The sequence below is a fragment of the Carassius carassius genome, chromosome 17 (assembly GCF_963082965.1).
Source record: "Carassius carassius chromosome 17, fCarCar2.1, whole genome shotgun sequence".
NCBI lineage: Eukaryota > Metazoa > Chordata > Actinopteri > Cypriniformes > Cyprinidae > Carassius > Carassius carassius.
The window spans coordinates 31,759,681-31,782,180 of NC_081771.1; the positions used below are offsets into that span (position 1 = coordinate 31,759,681).

General features: G+C 37.4%; 3 protein-coding genes across 4 annotated transcripts in view; 2 read left to right on the forward strand and 1 right to left on the reverse strand.

Moving 5' to 3' along the window:
* The window catches only part of LOC132160633 (mediator of RNA polymerase II transcription subunit 8), a 3,006-nt gene extending 2,663 nt beyond the window's left edge, over positions 1–343 (forward strand). Inside the window, exons 6-7 of the mRNA XM_059570269.1 lie at positions 1–115; positions 204–343. The exon at positions 1–115 is cut by the window's left edge and continues 122 nt beyond it. Of these exons, the coding sequence (XP_059426252.1) occupies positions 1–115; positions 204–268 (180 nt within the window). The 3' untranslated portion in view covers positions 269–343. The remainder of the gene's footprint in view (positions 116–203) is intronic.
* The window catches only part of LOC132090946 (5'-AMP-activated protein kinase subunit gamma-1-like), a 360,625-nt gene that overhangs the window by 189,335 nt on the left and 148,790 nt on the right, over positions 1–22,500 (forward strand). The gene's annotated exons all lie outside the window — the stretch shown is intronic.
* The window catches only part of pbx1b (pre-B-cell leukemia homeobox 1b), an 80,065-nt gene continuing 63,892 nt past the window's right edge, over positions 6,328–22,500 (reverse strand). The window contains exons 4-9 of one of the 2 annotated variants that reach the window (XM_059497716.1): positions 18,803–18,993; positions 16,798–16,933; positions 15,242–15,401; positions 14,014–14,126; positions 12,580–12,669; positions 6,328–7,926 (exon numbers count right to left, since the gene is read on the reverse strand). In XM_059497716.1, the coding sequence (XP_059353699.1) occupies positions 7,834–7,926; positions 12,580–12,669; positions 14,014–14,126; positions 15,242–15,401; positions 16,798–16,933; positions 18,803–18,993 (783 nt within the window). In that variant the 3' untranslated portion in view covers positions 6,328–7,833. The remainder of the gene's footprint in view (positions 7,927–12,579; positions 12,670–14,013; positions 14,127–15,241; positions 15,402–16,797; positions 16,934–18,802; positions 18,994–22,500) is intronic. The other variant, XM_059497717.1, reaches the window with a different exon arrangement.

The following is a 22,500-nucleotide window of genomic DNA, read 5'->3' on the forward strand; positions in this document are numbered from 1 at the left end:
GGACAGCCGATGATGTCCACAGGTCCCACACTTCAGCAGGTCACAATCGCTGGGACCACGGGCCATCAGGCCGGCATGGGAGGACAGGGCTCCCAGCAGCAGCCTGGACAACCTGGTACCACATTCACAAACACATTTATGCACAAAATCAGCATGCATCATGCTCCTGCAACGGTTTATTTCTACATGTTCTATTTTAACAGGGAAAGTGCCCAGCAACATCAAGACTAACATCAAGTCTGCATCCATGCATCCTTACAACCGATAAGTTTCATTTAGAAATGCTGAGTTTTGTGATGCGACGTGTGGCATATTGTGCATTTTCAATAAACAAATTTGTTGAAATCATGTGTTATCACATTTTCCTTTGACACATCAGATTTTAAAGAAATCAATTCAAATGTAGTACTGAGAAACACAAGAGAGAGACACTTGAGCTAAAAGAGCCTAGATGCACTAAACACAGTGGTCTATTTCAGTCACTAGGTGGCAATGTTGGCTCTTTATTGAATGTGTGTCTGAGGACTAAGTACACTGCCATTCAAGATTGGTATGTAACTAATACTGAAGTATGGCTAATACTTAATATTCATCAAGGATGCAGTAAATCGATCAAAAGTGACAGTAAAGACATTTATGATGTTACAACACGTTTTCTTTTTTAAATAAATGCTGTTGTTTTCGTTTAACTTTCTATTGATCAAAGAATTATGGAAAAAAATGCATCAAGGTATCATCAGAAATGTTTCTTGTATATTAGAATGATTTCTGAAGGGTCATGTGACACTGAAGACTGGAGGAATGATGATGAAAATACAGTTGTGCATCACAGAAATAAATAGCTTTTTAAATATTATAATAATGAAATGTCTTTTTCTGTATTTTGGAATTAAAATGCAGCTTTGATGAGCAGAAGAGACTTGTTTTAAAAACAAAACGTATTACTGGCCCCAAACTTTTGAGTAGTGGTAGTGTATATCATAAAGAATAATTTAATTTTCTTAATTTTTAATATGCTTGTTTATTTTATTTTTTCCCATTTTCATTACTAGTTTAAATGTTGATTTGGAAGCTTATCTTTCACAATTTCAATATTCATTGTTCCTTATTGAGGAGATGAATGTTAAGATTACTTACAATAGTGCATTCTTTTGTTTCATTCTAGATTTCCTGCTTTGTTTTTCAGTTCACATGAATGTCCTGGTGATTGCAGATGAACATTAAACTACTGTTCATAGCCTCAATAATAACACATTTCTAAAAAGTGCCATTGTAGTACCATGTAGTACGTGTATCATGGTTTTCTTTTTATCGTGATAACCCTGCACACACTCCTCAGCCAGGGTACTCTAGGTTCGGGCCATTCCCGAGCTCGGAGCCCTTCCCCGGACAGCACGCCAAATACGCATTCCATACCTCAGCTAATTATATGTAAGCGTGAACTATTGAAACGGGTGTTTAATGGTAAATCTGGAGGGGAAAATGAAAGCGATTTGGGGCCTTTTTGAGCCAATTAGCACATCAGGAGCATCGGCGGGTGATACATGAACCTTCTCGGAGGATTCCTAAATGTAATCACATTTCTAGATGTGCACATAAATAAGGTATAAAATGTCAGTTCCCTTTTTGTGTTCTGTGGGTATTAATAAATACATAGGAGGAAATAACTGCTGAGAATGAACAGATTCAACTGTCACGTTTTTTATTTTTCTCTCACCAATTCAGTATCTGCAAATATTTACCATTAAACATGGAAGCACTGTAATAGTAAATGTCAAAATATAGCCGTTTGCAATAGCAACTGGGGTATGGAAAGTTCTGATTTAGATTTTGTATTGATCAAGATGTATTGATCTTGAAATTGTGTTCATGTTTTGATCAGTTCGAGTGCTCAAATGACCTTCAGTGGATTCATGTAAGGTAAGCTGTTGAGTGCAACTGAGATCTGGATTTAAACCCCAGTTTAATAAATGTTTGTTTTAATGAGCCAATCAAAATCATGCCGGTGGATGTACAGCAGGAGTTAGAAGCAATTATCATGCATTTTATACATAGCGAATTAACTGAATGGAGAGCAGGTCCCAGATGAGCAATAGAGACTAGAGCTCTGCTCTCTTTAATGCAGTAAACATGTACTTAGCAACCACTCGTAACACCCTAGCAATGAGTTACAACCATGCAGAACGCCTCCGCATTTCATTCCTTAATGCACTTAAAACCAGTGGCAAATAAGCAGATGATTCTTGGACATTTTGCTCTATACTGCACACAACCATACTGAAAATGCAACTTTTGAAGCAGTTATGTGTATTGAAAAATGTATATTTGTATTAAGTAACTACAAAGAATGTTTGTGGTGTGAGAATGTGTGCAGTTTAAATTGTACAACTAAGTGTCTAATAAAACTACACTGCAATGGCAGTGGCACAGAAGTGCTTCTGAAGTGGCATTTAGGCATCTTTAGACTAATTGATGCTGTTGGCATAAATGCATTTACATAGTACCTGCACCTTTATATAATACTGATACTAAGGGCTGAGGTGGATCAGAGCAGGCTTCATTTGATCCGGCTTTTCTGTGCCATTGCTTCTCCATCTGTTTTAATTTGATTAATGTCATTCACAATGCATCATGGGATTGTAGTTCTTTGCCTCACTAAAGCCATTAAATACATACTCTTATCCCTTTGTCTTTTTGTTCAGATAAAAGTTGGTACTCTTTTGATTCTCATTGGAGCTGGTTCACTCAGTTCATTGCTTATTAACAAATTCTTTTTAAAATCCATTTGAAAAAAAAAATGAATAAAAAAAAAAGACTGTCTTAAGAAATAGTTTGACCATCTATCATTTGACCAAGAGATTATCAGACTCTCTTTTCTGATTAAAATTGGGCGTCTTCTTTTTTTTTTTTTTTTTTTTTGCAATCTTTTGCAATTGCGAATCCACAATTCTTGCAGTTGCAAGTTTATCATGCATTTCTTATAAAAAAAAATGTAATTCTGAATTGTGAGATAGAAAGTCACAATGACCTTTTTTTATCGTGTACACGGTGGCAGAAACAAGTTTCTCTAGTTTATTGTTCTTGTTGTCTTTGAAAGATTCTATCATCTATGATCTAATAATGAAGTTCACAGATAATAATAATGAAGTTTTCGAGTGTGATTCTTGCTGTCTTTGTGCAGGGCATTTCCCAGCGTTCAGCCGGCAGGGTGATGTTTTACTGACAGAGGAGCTGAATGTGACAGCGGCCTTCTGCCTTGAGTCTCAGACAGACACCAGTTCTTCTGAAAACTCGACTGTTTCGAGAGAAATATCGAGCTCATGGGATCTATACACTCCCACATCACTGAGCTGAGACAGAAATAACAACAAACACTGACCCCTGTGACCCCGAGAACACACACTTCAATAACTGATCAAGCAAATCAACTTAACCTGACCCTACAAAGCAGCGGAATGTGTCAGAAAACTGTAAAAGTGCAAATCAAACAGCCTTTTTGTTCTGCCAAACACACTTTTAATCCTTCAAAACAGTGATAATTGTTTGACAAGAAAGACAGAATAGGCACAGGTCTGGCTGAGCAGGACTCTGACAGTCTGCCGTCGGCTTGTTTCGCGTCGCGCTCTGTTTGGAATCTGTGTTTCAAAGAGATAAGTTTGCAGTTTGTCTCGAGGCGCTGTTTTCAAAGATGCGCAAACGCGCGTCTGATTCATTAACACGAGCCGCTTCAGGCGATCTCACAAAGCAGCGCTGTTTAACTTCAACACCCACATCTATCGACAAAAGTTCATCTCGTCAGAGCTGGCAGCGTTTCCGGGATTGTCGACGCGTTCTGCGCTTTGATCCGCACGGAGCGCGCAAGCGAATAGCGCGAGGCTCTATTTGGGAAAGTTGATGATCAGACGCGCCTTACGGACGCAAACGGGACACATTCGCACTGTCTACGTCCTCCTGAATTAAGCAGAAAATCAACACCAACATCTAACCTGAGCTCTTTTCTCTCTCCCCTCTGTGACAACGCAACGCGAGCCATTGGGGAGGAACTTTTCGCTCCTGCTTTGAGTTCGATGGCAGCCACGCGCAACACACGAGCCTCATCCGGCGTGTCAATGCGATAAAGCCCTGGCGCGTCCTCCCTCTGGACACGCCCCGTGATCCCCGCGCAGCTTTCATTCCTGCCCTGCAGACCCGAGAGCTGTTCCCATCCCATCCGCCCCTGCGGCGAGCTCGCGAGGATGAGGATGATGCGTGTGCACTGTACTGGCATTGATACGCTTCATCACACGAGCATTATGCAGAACGCACAAACACGCGCATGTTGTTTTTACAGGACGAGCGCATCACAAAAGCCTCATTCTGTTTATTCTGTCTCATGCTCCATTTACAGCAGATGGATGTCATTTCAAAAAACATTTTTTTTATTTTTGTTGGGGGGGGGGGGGTGCAATGCATTTCTGGGATCTTTATGTTATTTTAAATGAAAAAGTGAATTTTTGTCTCATTTGAAAAAGTCTCATTATGATCTTATGTGTTTTTTCGTCTTACAGGGTCTGCATACAGTAGGCTATGGGTCAGTCTCAGAATTGGTCTTTGTTCCTGCCCTTTGTATTCAACCATTCTTTATGAATAATGGTTTGATCTTTTTGACATCAGGTTATTGTTTTGTTTTTAATCAGTGTTTCATTGTGAATGCACTTGTATAATTCCAGTGAAATTATACACTTTAAGAATGAAAACAAAAAACAAGAGTAATGATATGAGAGTTTGAAAGAAAAAAATAAATGTTTATTTTAATAGTTTTTTTGTGTTTCTCTGAAAATTTGAGTGTGAAAATTTAGAAGAAACCATTTCAGATAATATATATATATATATATATATATATATATATATATATATATATATGTGTGTGTGTGTGTATGTGTGCATGTGTGTGTTGAATCACAAGATAACATTTGATGTAACAGATGAAAGAGAGTGCTGATCATATTTTAGTGTTTATTTTAGTGTTACATTAGCCTAAAGGCCATTAATAGATCTATAAAATTATTTTTAAAACCACCTTTTTTTCTGATTTATTGAATGTAGGCCTACTAATTATTTTTTTTGTAGATTTAATGTTGTGTAAGTGTTTTCTTCTGTGGTTTGTGCTGGTGTTTTGAAGCTCAGTCTGATTCACTCAAAGGTTCCTGCTCTGGATCAGTTTCATAACAAGGACCCGCTCATGGCGAGTGAAAAATGGACTACAGAGATACTCTAAATGGTGGCCATCAATAAGCGTGCTGTGCTTTGCTTTGCATTCATCTTCCCCCCTTAATTTGTTTTCCAGACACCAGTCCCTCGGCTGCTGACCTTTGAGAGAGATGCTCCTGAAGCAGCAGATAGAGCCGAGAGCGTGTGTGTTTATGAAGTGCAGCCCGGAAACAATAGACTGAAGCAGCACATTTGACCACCAGAGCACTGCATCTCACACAGACAAGCTGCTGGAGTCATGTTCCTCCTCTGAAACAGCAGCCGCTAAGAACCTGAAGCTCATTCTCAGAAAAAAAACCCCGCCATTTGGTCCTTGAAAATTTCAGATTTTTGTAATTTTATCATTCTATTTGAAAAGTTTATTCAGATTAGTGGTCAGCATTTTTAGCTATACTTGTTTACAATGGAGCACAACGTGCATAAACTACACATTGAAAGCATGATGATGTTTATTATTATTATTATTATTTTATAAAAGCAAAATATAGGCAAGTAGATTTTTTTATATTAGGCTTTATAGCCAAGATCCATGACAATGAATTGGACATGCAAATCTAATAGAAATCTCATTGGTGCTTTTTCTTGAGCATTTTTCTGCAGGTTTTTAAACATGATCTTCAGCTGCATCTCAAGGTTTTGCACACTGCGATTTATTTCAGTCGACATCAACTTAAAATATATTGATCACATTTGCAACCTCAGAGTTAAAAAAAAAAATCCACCAGTTTCATCTGAGAGAAGCAGATACATGCCATTGCTCTTTTCTTTTTCTTTTTTACTGTTTATTACAGAACTCATAACATTTCTTAAATATTTCCAACTGTTGCCAAGGCCACATTTTCTCATTTAGTTAAACTTGACATACTAAAATAACTAAAACTGAAATAAAAGTTACTTAAAAGTATTATATATATCATTTATTATTATACATTAATTTTGAAAGCTGAAAATATAAAACACAAAATATTCAAAATTAAATTCAAAATATTAACATTAATACAAACTACAATATCTCATTCACACAAAAATAACACACTAATTGCATATGAATGAAACCAGACACCAGAGAGAAACATATTGCAACAAAAGAAACTATTTATTTGGAATATGCATTACCAGTACAAATGAAGAGACCAGAAAACCTACACCTTGTTAGTTTTTCTTCACAAAAACGAGTTGGAATCAAAAAGACAATGTTCCATTTTATTCCTTTTATACACACGCAGAGATCTTAAAAGTTCAAACTGGACAAGAGAACGTCTCAGCGCTTGATATAAAAAAGAAGAAGCATTCAAAAACACTGCAGACATGCAACAAAGTAAACATTTGATGTTTTACAAACCGCTGTATATGCAAAAACTAAAAGCATCATTACATGAGGCTCTCTGGAATACACTGCTGCTGAGGTGGGATCTGCAAACCCAAGAAAGACTATGACCCACACTATCTCTACATGTCTCTCTCATTCTCAATCAGCGGAGCAGAAAGCCTGCGCTCATCTCAGGGCTTCTGTAAAGACTTAATCGTTTTAAATGTGGATGCCGTTGTTATGAAAAGAGCAAAAGAAGAGTAAAGGTGCACATCTACCTATAGAAGCTAGCACGCGTTCACATTATGCTTGCCAGAAATAAAACATGTGGCTGTTCGTATATGAAATCAGAAATGAGAGTCGGCTATTCACAACAGGAGGGCATCAAAAATATATCCAAACCGATTTCTGCATTTGTGTGCCATCGTGAGCTTTTCCTTTCTTCTCGAGAAACACGAGTGGATTTTTGGTTTCAGGTATATGTTCACGTGAGAGACGCTTCCCAGATTTGACACAGTTTACAGCATGAAGGATGTGATGTGAACAGAAGAGCGGACACACCTGTGGTTTTTGGTATCAAGGAAGATGGTATTCGTAACTGGAAAAGAAAGCGATTTCACATTTGGGATTGGTTCACTTCTGATTGCCTTTTATTGCATTCTGATGTGCGATGATGATATATATATATATATATATATATATATATATATATATATATATATATATACATATAAAGGGATTTGTGTGTCTGTACATAAACATCAGACAAAAATTCATCAAGATTACATGAATAAACTGAATTGTGACACATGTGAAACTTATTTAAAAATATGCTAAATAATGATACGGTTGTGCTAATAACCTTCAGAAATGAATATTTTGATATCTAGATATCTCTAAACTGCACTAAAGCTAAAGCAGGGAAATTATAATTTGCCCTTATGTACACGAACCAAATATTTCGAGATTTAAAGCAAAGGTTTATTAGACGAACAGAAACCTAGTTCAGCTCCGACGCAGTGCAAACTGCTTTTTCAAGCACAAGTCTTTTATAAAGTAAAACGAGTTCCTAAAGTGATGTATAAAAGTACTTTGGCACTATGGTAAAACTGCAAAAATGTTTCAAACATAACGTGAGGATGAAGGCAGGGTGGACATACAGTACAGAGCCATGTGTCTAGTCTAAACGTCCTGTTGTCTCGGTCTGGATGTTTGAGAGGTAGCATGAAGACGTGTGATGGTGCGCGGATGGACACAGTCCGTGAGTGTGAGGATCAATTGGAGGTGTCGGAGTGAACGCTTCCGGGTCCTTCTGTGGGGGAGGTGACGGAGGATGGGGTGGTGGGGTCCTGCCAGCCACCGTTCGCCTGATGGAGAGACAACACACACACACACACACGTCATAATTCAACAATCAGGCACATTTTGTGTCATGTAAAAATTGCAATATCAGAGAAAAATGGCTGATAAATAATATAATATAATAATATAATTTCATATATATATTTTTAAATATATAGTTTTTTTAAACAACATATAAACCTGTTATGTTTATTCCTTGTTTAATAAATGTAACAATTATTTGTTTATTTATTTATTTAAATACAATTTATTTTTATTTTTTATTTTATTTTTTATTTTAAATAGATCATTCAGATTATTCAGAAAGGACACATTTAGGCGTCTTGAGCAGCAAATCAGCATATCAGAATGATTTCTGAAGGGTCATGTGACACTGAAGACTGGAGGAATGATGATGATAAATTCAGCTTTGATCACAGAAATAATATGTAAAATATATTCACATAGAGAACTGTTAAAAATATTACAATTTTAAATTTTATTACAATTCTAAATGTATTTTTCTATTTGAATAGATTTTAAAATGTGACGCAGTATTAAAATACAATATTACTGTTTTAGTGTTGCAGTGTGTTTTAGTCAAATTAGTGAACACACTGTAAGATGTGTTTTTGTTTTTACAAAGTCAAAAACCCTTTGTCAATTAAAAAATTATCAGTAATTTAGGATTATGTCAGTCTGAAATGATTACGTCCTCAGAAAACAGGAATCAGCGTGTAAGAGCTCTGTGTGTGATGCATGTCATTTATACTGACACACACACACACACACACACACACACACACACACACACACACACACACACACACACACACACACTGAGAGGCAACAAGAGAAATGAAACAAGACTCCCAGAATAACACCAGAATCAGTGAAGGACACAGAGACGCAGCAGAATCCATTACTAATCTCACACTTCAGACATTAACACTGCATTTCACGGCATCACACCGGTCTGTTCCTCCATCAAACGAAGAATCTCTTAAATGCTGCTGGTGAATGCATGCTGTAAACCAACATCAACGTCATCTCTGTAATTTGTGTGCCACTAATGCTTTCCGATTCTCAATTTAACATACAGCGGCCCCCAAACTACTGTACACCTCCTCCTGCATCCCCCCTCTCCCCCACACCTGCAATACAGATCAGCGAGGATGCGGTGCGCCAGGTCTTCCGGAAGCAGAAAAGGAAAAAAGCACCAGGCCCAGATTGTGTTACACCAGCCTGTCTGAAATCCTGTGCTGACCAGCTGGCCCCCATCTTCACACAGATCTTCAACAGATCGCTGGAGCTGTGCGAAGTCCCTTCATGCTTGAAACGCTCCACCATCATCCCCATCCCAAAGAAATCCAAAATTACAGGACTAAATGACTACAGGCCTGTGGCTCTAACGTCTGTAGTCATGAAGTCATTTGAAAAACTGGTGCTGGCTCACCTGAAGGACATCACTGGACCCTTGCTAGATCCTCTTCAGTTTGCCTACAGAGCAAACAGGTCTGTGGACGATGCAGTAAACATCGGACTGCATTATGTTCTGCAACACCTAGACAGACCGGGGACCTATGTGAGGATCCTGTTTGTGGACTTCAGCTCTGCCTTCAACACGATCATCCCAAACCTCCTCTTGCCCAATCTAACTCAGCTCTCCGTGCCCACCTCCGTCTGTCAGTGGATCAACAGCTTCCTGACAGACAGGCAGCAGCTAGTGAGGCTGGGAAAATACACATCCAGCACCCGTACAATCAGCACCGGAGCTCCCCAGGGCTGCGTTCTCTCCCCACTGCTCTTCTCCCTGTACACTAATGACGGCACATCTAAGGACCCCTCTGTCAAGCTCCTGAAGTTTGCAGACGACACCACACTCATCGGCCTCATTCAGGACAGTGACGAGTCTGCTTACAGGCAGGAGGTTAAAGAGCTGGCTGTCTGGTCCACTCTCAACAACCTGGAGCTTAACATGCCCAAAACAGTGGAGATGACTGTGGACTTCAGGAGAAACCCCCCTGCACTCCCCCCACTCACCATCATGAACAGCACTGTGACTGCAGTGGAGTCATTCAGGTTCCTGGGCACCACTATCTCTCAGGACCTGAAGTGGGACATTCACATTGACTCCATTGTGAAAAAGGCCCAGCAGAGGTTGTACTTCCTTCGCCAGCTGAGGAAGTTTAACCTGCCACAGGATCTGCTGAAACAGTTCTACTCCACCATCATCGAATCCATCCTCTGCACTTCAGTAACTGTCTGGTTCAGCTCAGCTTCTAAATCGGACCTCAGAAGACTACAGAGGGTAGTCCGGACTGCTGAGCGAATCATCGGTTCAACTCTCCCATCTATTCAAGAACTGTACTTATCCAGAGTGAGCAAAAGGGCTGTTAAAATCACTCTGGACCCCTCACATCCAGCACACTCCCTCTTTGAACTGTTGCCATCTGGTCGACGCTACAGAGCACTGAGCACCAGAACGACCAGACACAGGAACAGTTTCTTCCCTCAGGCAATCCATCTTATGAACAGCTGATAATAACTGTGGGACACACTACACTATTTATATTTATATACACTACACTTTTTATCCAACACACATACTTAGCGTACACTTAAATCTTTTGCACATAATATACATGTACATACATAAATGCTCATTTTAATATACCTGCCATACATTGTCAATTTGTATATTGTCAATCCTTACCCACCTATTTGTATTTTTTTGTATTTTTATTCCTTATTGTGTTTTTTGTTCTGTCGCTGTTATGTTGCACTGCGGAGCTCTGTCACGAAAACAAATTCCTCGTATGTGTGAACATACCTGGCAATAAAGCTCATTCTGATTCTGATCCTGATTCTGAACACATCAGTCACAATTAAAAATGCATGAATGTCATTGCATTAGAAAATAAAATATCAAAGCAACTGTCATTCATTTTAAAGAAAGACACTGTACAAGCAAAATGAACTAATGCAGTGACATTCAGACATTAATAACTGTCAATGAAGTGTCCAAATAATTTTGGAGCATATGTGCACGTATGATATTTCAGCTCTGAATGGATGAGCCACATTTAAATATCAGATTAGCTGACATATGTGCTCCTGTGAACAGTCATTTTATTCTGCTTCAATAATTTGTAATAATTCATTTCAGTTACATTTTTTGTAACAATATTATGTACAATACTACAGTATACACTAGCATTCAAAATTTGGGGTCAGTAAGAAAGTTGCATTAATTTCATCAAAATAAATTAATATACAGTAAAATTGCAAAACATAAATACAATTTAAAATAAATATTTTCTATGTCAATATATTTTAAAATGTAATTTATTCCTGAGATCAAGTCTAAATTTTAATCATTATTCCTCCAGTCTTCAGTGTCACATGATCTTCAGAAATCATTCTAATATGATGATTTGCTGCTCAAGAAACAATTCTTATTATTATCAATGATAAGAGGTTTCAGATTAATATTTTTGTGAAAACTGTAAAACAGTTATTTTTTCTGAATCCTTTAATGAAACAGAAAGTTAAGAAAACAGACTGCAGGTATTGGAAATAATAATAAAAAAAAACTTCTGCAACGTTAAAAATGTCTTAACTGTCACTTTTGATCAATTTAATGCATCCTCACTGAATAAAAACATTCATTAAAAAAATCGCCGCCCCTTATATTTTGAATATAATATATTGTATTTTATTATATGTTTCTAGACACGACTATGGGAACTGTGTATATTATGCAATTTATTGTGATTCAAAACAAATGTAATGATGTATTCGGTATGCATGCTTTGTACTGTATTAAATGCGTTTGGAAAGCCGTTCTGTGTGTTTGTGCATCACAGTCAAGCCCACAATTCTCCACAAATACAGCAGGATGGGATTTGCATACTTCCATGCTTTTCCCGCGAATATTTTTGATCTCATTAACATACGGCAGAACGGAAGCGGGATGGAGACGCTGACCCCCCCCCCCCCTCTATCTCTCTCTCTCTCTCTCTCTCTCTCTCTCTCTCTCTCTCTCTCTCTCTCCCTCTCGTTCTCATCTCTTCTCGCTGTCAAGGCCATTAGCTCGGCAGGAACCTGATCTGAGCAATGTGCTTGGATTGCTGTCCCAAGTCCACACTCGGCTCCCCGTGTGTCTGTCGTATTGATTTTCCTCTTTACCACACGGCTTGTCGCTGTGAATTTTCTCGGCGCGCCAAGTTGCCAGCAGCGCCCCTCCCTCCCCGAACACACAGGATGTCCTCCTACGAGTGTTTTACTATAGGCGTGCGGCTGTATTTTTAGAGCCGAGTGTTTTTGTGTGCTGCACTTGAGGGGATAATCAGAGTCGGGTGACTTTGGGGCACGGCGAGGGGTCATACATTTGCAGCCGGTGTCACCTGTTCCCGTCAGCAGGGTGCGTTGCTGCAGGTGCCGGCCCATCTGATTGGATGTGATGGGTTCAGACAGACGAGGGCCGCTCTCGTGTCCACGTCGCGCTGGGCAGCACGCCGCCCGTGGCGCTCGCGACACACAGGCAATCAACTAAGTGACCAGGATTCCCAGACAAGTCACACTAAGTGGCATTCTGAGCCCTATGGCTTTGAAATAATTGGTAGAGGACAAAACAAGAGGAAGGGGGAAAAAAGAAGTGTTTTTTCTCGCCTTACATTGATGCCCTGCGGACTGTACATCTGGTTTGCTGCGAGGCCGTCACTGTATCCTCCTGTCTGGCTGATAACATGGCGAAGGGTATCCACCTGAAACAACGCAAAAACAACACGGCAAGGTCAGAGCACGCGAGACGTGAACAAAGCAAAGTCAGATAAAACGATGAAGAAGAAAGCAAGGTCAAAGAAAACAATCACAAAGACAGACGTACAAGCAAACACTAAAACACATTACAAAGACAGTCTCATCGTGGCTCTGTTCTAAAGCCTAGTGAGCTGCCTACCTAGACAGCATTCTCCATATGCTGCCTTATAAGATTCCTTATTTGGGGTAGTAGCATTGTGGACATTAGAATGCATTAGAACGAAAATGATCCAAAAATGAAGACAAAACCAGAGAAATGTTGTATAAAAATGTACATATCCAACAGTTCAAGAGTTTCCAGCCAGGAAGATTTGGTCACCAGCTTTTGTTCACCAAGGCTGCATTTATTTGCTCAAAAATACAGTAAAAAAAAAATCACTGAATTGTGAAAATATTATTACAATTTAAAAGAACTGTTTTATATGCTGACTTCCTGCTCCAGAAACATTTCTGATTATCAATGATGAAAACAGTTGAGCTGCCGAATAGTTTTGTGGAAACTGACACATTTTATTTTTCAGAATTCTTTGATGAGCAGGAAGTTTAAAAGAACTGCATTTATTTGAAACATAATAGTCATTTTTGTTAAATGTAATGCATCCTCACTGAATAAAAGTATTATTTCTGATAAATGAATAAATTAATTAAATCTTACTGATCTTAAACTTTCGAGCAGTAGTGTATATGTCATGCAATACTGAAAGGCAAACAGATTTTGCACAATTGATATGCGTATGTTTATGCTTAATTGTGTCATTAGCAGCTCTACTGACGTCATTATTTGAAATGCAGTCAATTAATGGTTAACTGATTTATTTCTTTTTATTTTTTTATTGCTGATGCCGAGATCTTAGAGAGAAGGGTAGCCAATATAAAGCTGACAGTATAATATCACATTATTTAATTTAAAGATGCATAACAACTGCTGAAATTAAATATATTTATTTTACATATATTATGGAATAATATATAATACATTTGTACTTGATAAAAAATTAATCTGTTAAATAAACATTAATTTAATCTGTGCTGTCATAATAAAAGTCCTGCTTCCAACACATTAGCCAAACAGACAAACATTTTTGGCCTATGCCAATAATGAACAAATCCCAAATATCGGCCGATATATTGACTGACAACTACTGTATGTACAGCATTTCAAATCAGGTTCAAATTCAGTCAGCTTCCTATGAAGGCAGCAGACAGAGAGGCAGTTCACAAGCTTTAGAAACAGAGAAAATGAACAATATCTTAAAAAAAAAAATCTTTTTTTTAACGAGACACTATACCTGTGACTGCACATTGGCTCCCACCTGAGAGCCCTGGTACGAGTCCCCGTTCAGAGACTGAACACTCATAAACAAATCGCCAGAGTTTGACATGTTAAAAGAGCCAGCAGAACCTGAGAGGTGCACAGACACGACAGAGAGAGACAGAACAAGCCAGAGAAATCAGTCTGAAGAATACAAGAGAGCAGAAATGCAGAGTTATAGTTAGATAATCTCTTCAGAGCATGAGATCCAGCAGCCCATAAAGAAGACAAAGATCAAGAATCCATGCTAAGCAGGAGAGATCCAGCTAAAAGCTAGAGAAAGCTGACACAACAGATCAAAACTCAGATATGTGCATATTTGGTTTGAGCTTATAATAATAACAGAAGTTTGTTTTCAGCTAAATGGAGATATGAATCCAAAAACAACCAGTGAGAGAAAAAGCCATTTTAAATTTGATTCAAACAAAAACATGTTTGTGAGAAAGACATGTAAAATCTTTGATTGATATTGAGTCAACATTCACATTTGCATATGATTTTATTAATATGTTTTCACGCATCTGTTTTTAATGAGAAAAAAATGTTTTTGTTTGATTGTTAAAAATTGACACTACCTTTCCAAATTGTGGGGTCAGTAAAATTTCATTTTAAAATTATGTTTTTATTTAGCATATTAAATTTATCAAAAGTTACAGGAAACACATTTATAATATTACCAAACATGTCTATTAAAAAAAAAGAAGAAGAAGAAAAAAAGCTGTTCTTTTGAACTTTCTGTTAAAAAAAAAATGTTCAATGGTTTCCACAAAAACATTGTGAAGCACAAACTGTGTTCAACATTGATAATAATCAGAAATGTTTCTTGAGCTGCATATTTTCATGATTTCTGAAGATCATGTGACACTGAAGACTGGAGTAATGATGCTGGAAATACAGCTTTTATCATATGAATAAATTACATTTAACAACACGTTATAATAGAAAACAGATTTTAAATTGTAATAATATTTCACTGTATTTTTGATCAAATAAATGCAGCCTTGGTGGGCAGAAGAGACTTCTTTCAAAAGTATTACAAATCTTACCGACCCCAAACTTTTGAACTGTAGTATGTAGTACAGCTCCTCATACAGTAAAGTCTTCTCATATACAGTACAAGAAAAAGACATTTTCCACAGTGTGACCCCACAGCAAAGGCTCTACAGCCGCATGAAGTCCTGAGTGTGTGGTGTATACGGTCTCACCTGCTGAGTTTGGAGTGGATGGGGAGTTGGCCTGGCTGCCGTGTGCCGACACACTCGCCGCGTTCACAGCCGTTCTGGCCGCATACATGTTGGCTTCTTCCTGGAATTTTCCGATGTTCTTCTTATATCGGATCCGTTTGTTTCCGAACCAGTTGGACACCTGCCCACAGAAACATTGTCAAGACATGTGTTTTCCAACACTCTGTTCTATTGAACCTAATGCATACAAATCATGATGGACAATTCAAAATAAATAGGTTCTTAGATGAACCATGACACACTAGTCACACATTACATCATGAAACATGAAATATGTACAGTATAGTGTTCAAAAGTTTGGGGTTTGGGATGTGTTTTTAAATGGAGTCTCTTGTACTCACTAGTAGAAGGACTGAAATAGTATCCCTGTGCTTCAACAAATATTTTTCATCAATAAATAAATAAATAAGCACACATGAACAATGGCCAGCAGGAAACTGTGGTTCTTTACAGCAACACTATCACTGTAAAAATATATTTTTAGTTGATTGATTACACACCAAGATAATAGAAAATCTTCTTTGTGCAATAATAAAATGCTTAGTGCATTTACAAATCACAAACATGAGGACTGAAAAAGTGTGCAAGAGTCCCAATTTTTGATTTTCAAATAGCATATTGTGACCACAGAGCATATGACCAGTTGAAACTAAATTCAACAGTAGCTGGTAGATGTCACAACAGTGAAGGATGCTATCAACAGGACCTGTGATGTTCACAAGGACAGAGGTCTAACCATGATGGACACACACACACACACACACACACACACACACACACACACACACACACACACACACACACACACACACACACACACACACACATTATCACTAAAATAAATGATCACTTGCACACTGGCAGCTATGGTCACAGTATACACTGACAGAAATCACTCAACACACACTAACGCCCATTATGGCTAATAAAGCAGCGGATGAGGCTCTGCGCTAATGATAAACACCATTACCATGAAAAGCTAATCAATCCTGCGGCTAAGCTTCCCGTTCCCGCGAGAGGCTAAAGGTGTTTCTATATTACAAAGAGCGCGGCAGTCATCACTCATCCCATGAGTCTGACTCTAAACCAGGCCTAAATGCATCATACAATCATTTCAGCTAAATTTATTAAATAGTTTAGAATGCATTATGCATTTAGCGCAGCAGATGAAAAATGCTAAGAGGCATGCGGTGCCATGCTGCAAATGATTTTGTTTTCGAGTTGCATGAGCTTGAACTCACGTGAGAATAACTGATATATTTTACACGCAAAACAGGTGGAAACATTTGATGTGTCTTAATATCTAGCAAGTTGCCAACCTAGACAGCACTTTTGGAAAACGTGCAATTGTAACTATGCTATTTTTAGTAATTGCATGGTACATAAATATGGTAAACATGCAACTGAATATTAGAGAACCACGGTATTACTATCATTGAACTAGAGCAATAATGGGTGCGATATTTGGACAAGGAAATTTCAGAATGAAAACGAACGGATGGTTTTCAGTGTTGTACCTGCGAAACGGTGATCGAACACTTCTTGGCCAGCTCTTCTTTGGCCTCCTCGCTGGGATACGGGTTACTGAGATGGGAGTAGAAATATTCATTCAGGATCTCTGTGGCCTGTTTGTTGAAGTTTCGTCTTTTCCTCCTGTGCAGACACAAACACATCAGATTTGGACATCTTGCCACAACTTGTGCTGTTTAGTTTTGCTGCATATACTTCATGCATCATATCACACATTTTGGTAAATACAGAGAAAGGAAGTGTCGCTGGCCGTGTACACTTGGTTGACACATTACTTTAAAAGAATTAGAGACACAAACCACACAAAAAAGCATGAAACGCAAGAAAAAGCATGAAAAGCAGGTCAAACCAGTACCTAAACTATTCAACCCTGTTACCAAAGTTACTGTAAGAAAAATTATCAAACAAATATTTGTTCTTTATTTCATGGGAAATAAACAACAATTTGATCAATAAAGATACAGAAAAACACTAACCCTCTACTGAGTAACAGAATGATTTAAACTGAATATGCAACCCTGTTACCTATTTACTTTATTTAACTGCACTGAGAATTTTTCAACGTTAGATAAATTAGTAAAATTGAAAAGTTGAATAAGTCATAAAACCTAGCTTTAAAATTAAGTAAAAGTTACTATGAAAAGTATCGAAAAAAGCTACTATTCAACCCTGTTACTAAAGTTCTGGGAAATCTACTGTTCTAATCTAATCTAAATCTAATCCATTGGAAATAAACAATAATTTGATCAATAATGATGTATTAACACTAACCCTCTACTGAGTAACAGAATGATTTGAACTAAATATACAACCCTGTTACCTCTTTATTTTAATGTATTCTATTTGATTTCATTTAATTTCAAATTCATATTGTTTTATTTTTCATTACATTTTATTTACTTCTACTTTAATTTTGCTTTATACTGACCAATAGTTTGAATATGCAATCCTGTTATCCATTTAATTTTATATAGATATTTTATTATTTTAAATATTTTAATTTTACTTTATAGTGAGTGATAGATTGATTTAAACTGTAAATGCAACCCTGTTACCTGTTTATTTTGATTTATTTTATTTCAGTTCATTTTATAATAGTTTTTTTTTCCAACCCCATTTTATTTTGTTTTATTGTTTTATTTTATAGCTTTATATTATTGTATTTAAATAATTTACTTAATTCTTTATTTTGACGTTGACCGGAAAAAAACAACTACATATTAATCCCAAATTGGTAACATGAAACGGAACAAATCAGGTCATGTAACATTTAGTATGACCTCCTTACACTATTTTCATAGATTAAGGCCAGATTTTTCAGCCTCCTTCATGTAAACATCCAAAGTCAAATTCAGCAGGCAGACGCTTCATGCTTGAAAAGAAGAATAAAGCAGACCCCACACACAGTCAAAAAGAAGAGCTTTAAAACGACCGTAATTGAGCTTTGGGTGCCAATGAATTCAACCTCCTCTCAGCATCACTCATCTGTGGGTTAAGAGCGTGCGATTGGAGCTCATCTTAGGGCTGTTACATATGCAGCACTGAAGGGCCGGAACAGAGAGTGAGCCCATTTCCTCCCCAAAACCCCTCTTCACTAAATGCAAATGAGCACAGCACGGTCTCAGCCGGAGAGAGGATTAATCAGAGGAACTGAGCATGCTCCAAAGAGTGCTGCGAGGAAACATAAAGCTCATTTAAATGTTATGCCTCCAACTCCAGGCTTCCGGCGTGATTTATCCGCACAGAATGTATGCAAATCCCAGGCACATTTCAAAGAGAACAAGCAATTACATTGAGAAAGGGATGGCTCGACACCTGCAAAGCGTGTGTGGGTTTGGATGCGGCCCTAAAGCGCAAGAACGGGGCACATGTGCAAATAAAGCGCAGGAGCATTTGTTTACATGAACGTGAGAGTTACAGGCTTAGAGCAGAGCGTGAAGAGTGAGAGCGCTGGGTTTGATTACGAGCGGAGTTTCACCCAAATGCACGGACCTGGCATCGAGGAAGCGGGAGCGCAGGATCATGACGGCCTCGCAGGTGCTCTGCTTGAGCTGCATCTGGATGGAGCTGAACTTGCGGTGGATGATGCCGACCATGCGCTCGATCTCTTTGGGCGAGATGGGCCGCGTGCGAGACTGCTCTCTCAGCAGGTTCATCACATGGGTCGTGAACTCATTACACGCCTGAGAGAGGGAAACACAGACACCTGCATGTTACCATAACATTTACATTTAGTCATTTTGCAGACACATTTATACAAAGTGACTTACATTTGGGGAACACATAAAACAATTCTTCTTAAAGATGCAAACAGACAGGAAGTTTTAGGCATTGTTCAAATAAGTAGAAGCTAGAAAGAGAAGGAATAAATAAAGAAAAAGACCTTTTGTTCTGACTGAACCCAGTTTTCCATGATTTGAGCCCTTTAACCTGTTTCTGTAACCCATATCTTGTTATATAAAATTGTCCCTGACAATTTCCAAGCGACAGCTGAAAACGTATCTCTTTCAAATGTACTTGCCTGTTTAATTTTAATGGTCAAAGCAGAACAAAGATTTAAAAACAGAATCTTAGACTAGCTTAAGTGTAATTATTTATAAAATTAAAACGTATTATTTTAAAAGTTCAAAGACTAAAAGTTACCCATCTTTTCTATTGTACATCATGATTCAGAACATCAGAGTAAGTGTTAATCAACAAGGGGACATTTCAAACATTACAAAAGATTTCAGATTCAAATAAATGTTGCTCTTTTGCTGCTCTTTCTTTTCATGATTTCTGAAGATCATGTGACACTGAAGACTGGAGTAAAGATGCTGGAAATTCAGCATTGCATTACAATAATAAATTATATTTTACAATATATTTAAACAGAAAACAGTTATTCTAAAATGTAATAATATTTCAAAATGTTACTATTTTTTTCCTGTATTTCAAATCAAACAAATGTAGCCTTGTAAGCAAAAGTGAATTTAAAATAAAATTAGACACTGGAGCTTCACTGTGAACACTAACAGCAATCAAAATATTAAATAATATCATCCATAATACAAATAAGCAAAAATTAGGCTATTTATGCACCCATATCAGCACATGAATCCTACTGTAAGTGAGTGTAAGGCAGTGTGGATGCGGTCTATGTATTGTAATGCAGTGATACCTACAAAAACTCATCCATCTCCCGAGCCCTCATTCCTCCATAAACTTTATTAATCACGCATAGAAATTAGAGTGACGGAGTCGTTACACTTTCAATATTGTGACTTAATTGTGAAATGGCCTCATTGGCGTGAGATTCTCATTACTCACAGAGCGACACAAACAGATGAGTAAGAGAGCAGAGCGTGTCAGGAGAACCAGGACTCATGGGAAGACCACAACAACAGTTACAGAGCGGATGATGAAGGGAGTTTTCACTCTCGTGCCGGGTGGTCTGTGTGTGTGTGTGTGTGTGTGTGTGGGTTCGCAGTCCTCTATGACAGCTATGAATGTCCTTTTGTGAACAAACAAAAAGAGGACACCTGGCCCTGTCCCAGAATGCATTTCAGTACATCACCTCTCCTCTGTCCCCACCGTTTATCATCAGAGATGGATCTAGTGTCCGGGCGCACAGAGAGCCATACAGCGGCCACTGATACTCACACGTGAACATGACTGATACCCATCATGATGCTGATGGTCCTGAGTGTCAAAGAAGCTACAGCAGCAATCATTTACATACACACCACACTCAAACACTCTGATCTGACAGACTTTGGGATGGAAAGGCTGCCTGCTGAGCCACACACACACACTACATTAAAGTATAACAACGGCAGTCAAACAGATGTTGCACAAATCTAATTGATGAGATATTACAGTCAACAAGAAATCTAAACTGAAGTGTTTACTTCAGCACACGTTGCTAGTGATTCATCAGTGCATGTTATTCCAAATAAACTCAAAATGACTTCCATCAGTCAAAAAACAGCCTTCTTTTGAGTACGTCAACGTTTTAGGAAGCTTGAGATGTCTGTGGAATCCTCACCAATTTAGATTAACAGCATAGTTATTCAAGTATAATGGTACATTTTCAGAAAAATAACTGTTCATGTTGTCAGATTAATTACTTTATTTTAATTTAATTTGATTAATTTAAACTGTCATGGTTAATTTCAACTGTTAATGGCAGAGTTGCTGTAGTAAACTAAATATTAAATAAAATAAAAATACATTCAAAATGTTTCTTACTTGAAATAAATGCTATAACTTAAATGAAATAAAATACTAATATATATATATATATATATATATATATATATATATATATATATATATATATATATATATATATTCATTTTTTTTTCCATTTGACTTAAAGGGTTAGTTCACCCAGATAGCAAATTTATGTAATTAATAACTTACCCTGATGTTGTTTCAAACCCGTAAGACCTCCGTTTATCTTTGGAACACAGTTTAAGATATTTTAGATTTAGTCCGAGAGCTCTCAGTCCCTCCATTGAAGCTGTGTGTACGGTCTACTGTCCATGTCCAGAAAGGTAAGAAAAACATCATCAAAGTAGTCCATGTGACATCAGATGGGCAGTTAGAATTTTTAGAAGCATCGAACACAGCAGTTCAGTCAGTGTACTGTTTGAGTAAATGAATTACTCCGGGATATTGGTTTGTTTGAACTCAGAGGTAGTGTCAGCCACATTAAAAAAGTTAACAGCTTAATTCATTTGTGGATTAATGCGTATTGGAGACGCGAACCGTTTAAAACGATTCAGTTCGATTTGGTGAACTGAATGATTCGTTCGCGAACCGGATATCCAGCTTCTTTGATTTGAACTCTCTCACAACAGACACGGAAGAGAAGACAATGCTGAATAAAGTCATAGTTTTTGCTATTTTTGGACCAAAATGTATTTTCGATGCTTCAAAATATTCTAACTGACCCTCTGATGTCACATGGACTACTTTGATGATGTTTTTCTTACCTTTCTGGACATGGACAGTAGACCGTACACACAGCTTCAATGGAGGGACTGAGAGCTCTCGGACTAAATCTAAAATATCTTAAACTGTGTTCTGAAGATAAACGGAGGTCTCACGGGTTTGAAACAACATCAGGGTAAGTTATTAATTACATAAATTTGCTATCTGGGTGAACTAACCCTTTAATGTACTAAAATATCTACAAATAAAAAACTATATAGACAAATAAATCTATTAAAAATTACAAAAACACAACAAAATTACTACCTGAAACATTCTAACTTTAACAAATTAAAATGGAAACAAATGAATAAAAATTAATTCAAAATAAAATAAAAACAGTTTATTATTCTATTTTCATTATTCAGTTCAGCGTAGTTCAGTGTTGTTATTTTTAATTCAGTTCAATAATATAATTAGTATTGTTGAATATTAAGTTTATAAATGATTATAAACAATGATATTTCTATTAGCATCTTATATAAAGACAATATACTATAATATTAGAAGAACATAAGATATGTAGAAATTCCAAATGATTGGTTATTCAAGCATAGTTTACACTACTGTTAGTTCTGCAAAATCATCATTTAATGAAGTTTTCAGAATATGTCTGTCAATATGTTTTTTTTTTTTTTGCATTTTTGATTATGCCACCTCATCACCATGTTCAGTCTGGTAAACTGGCTGCCTGTTGCACATGTTCTGCAGTT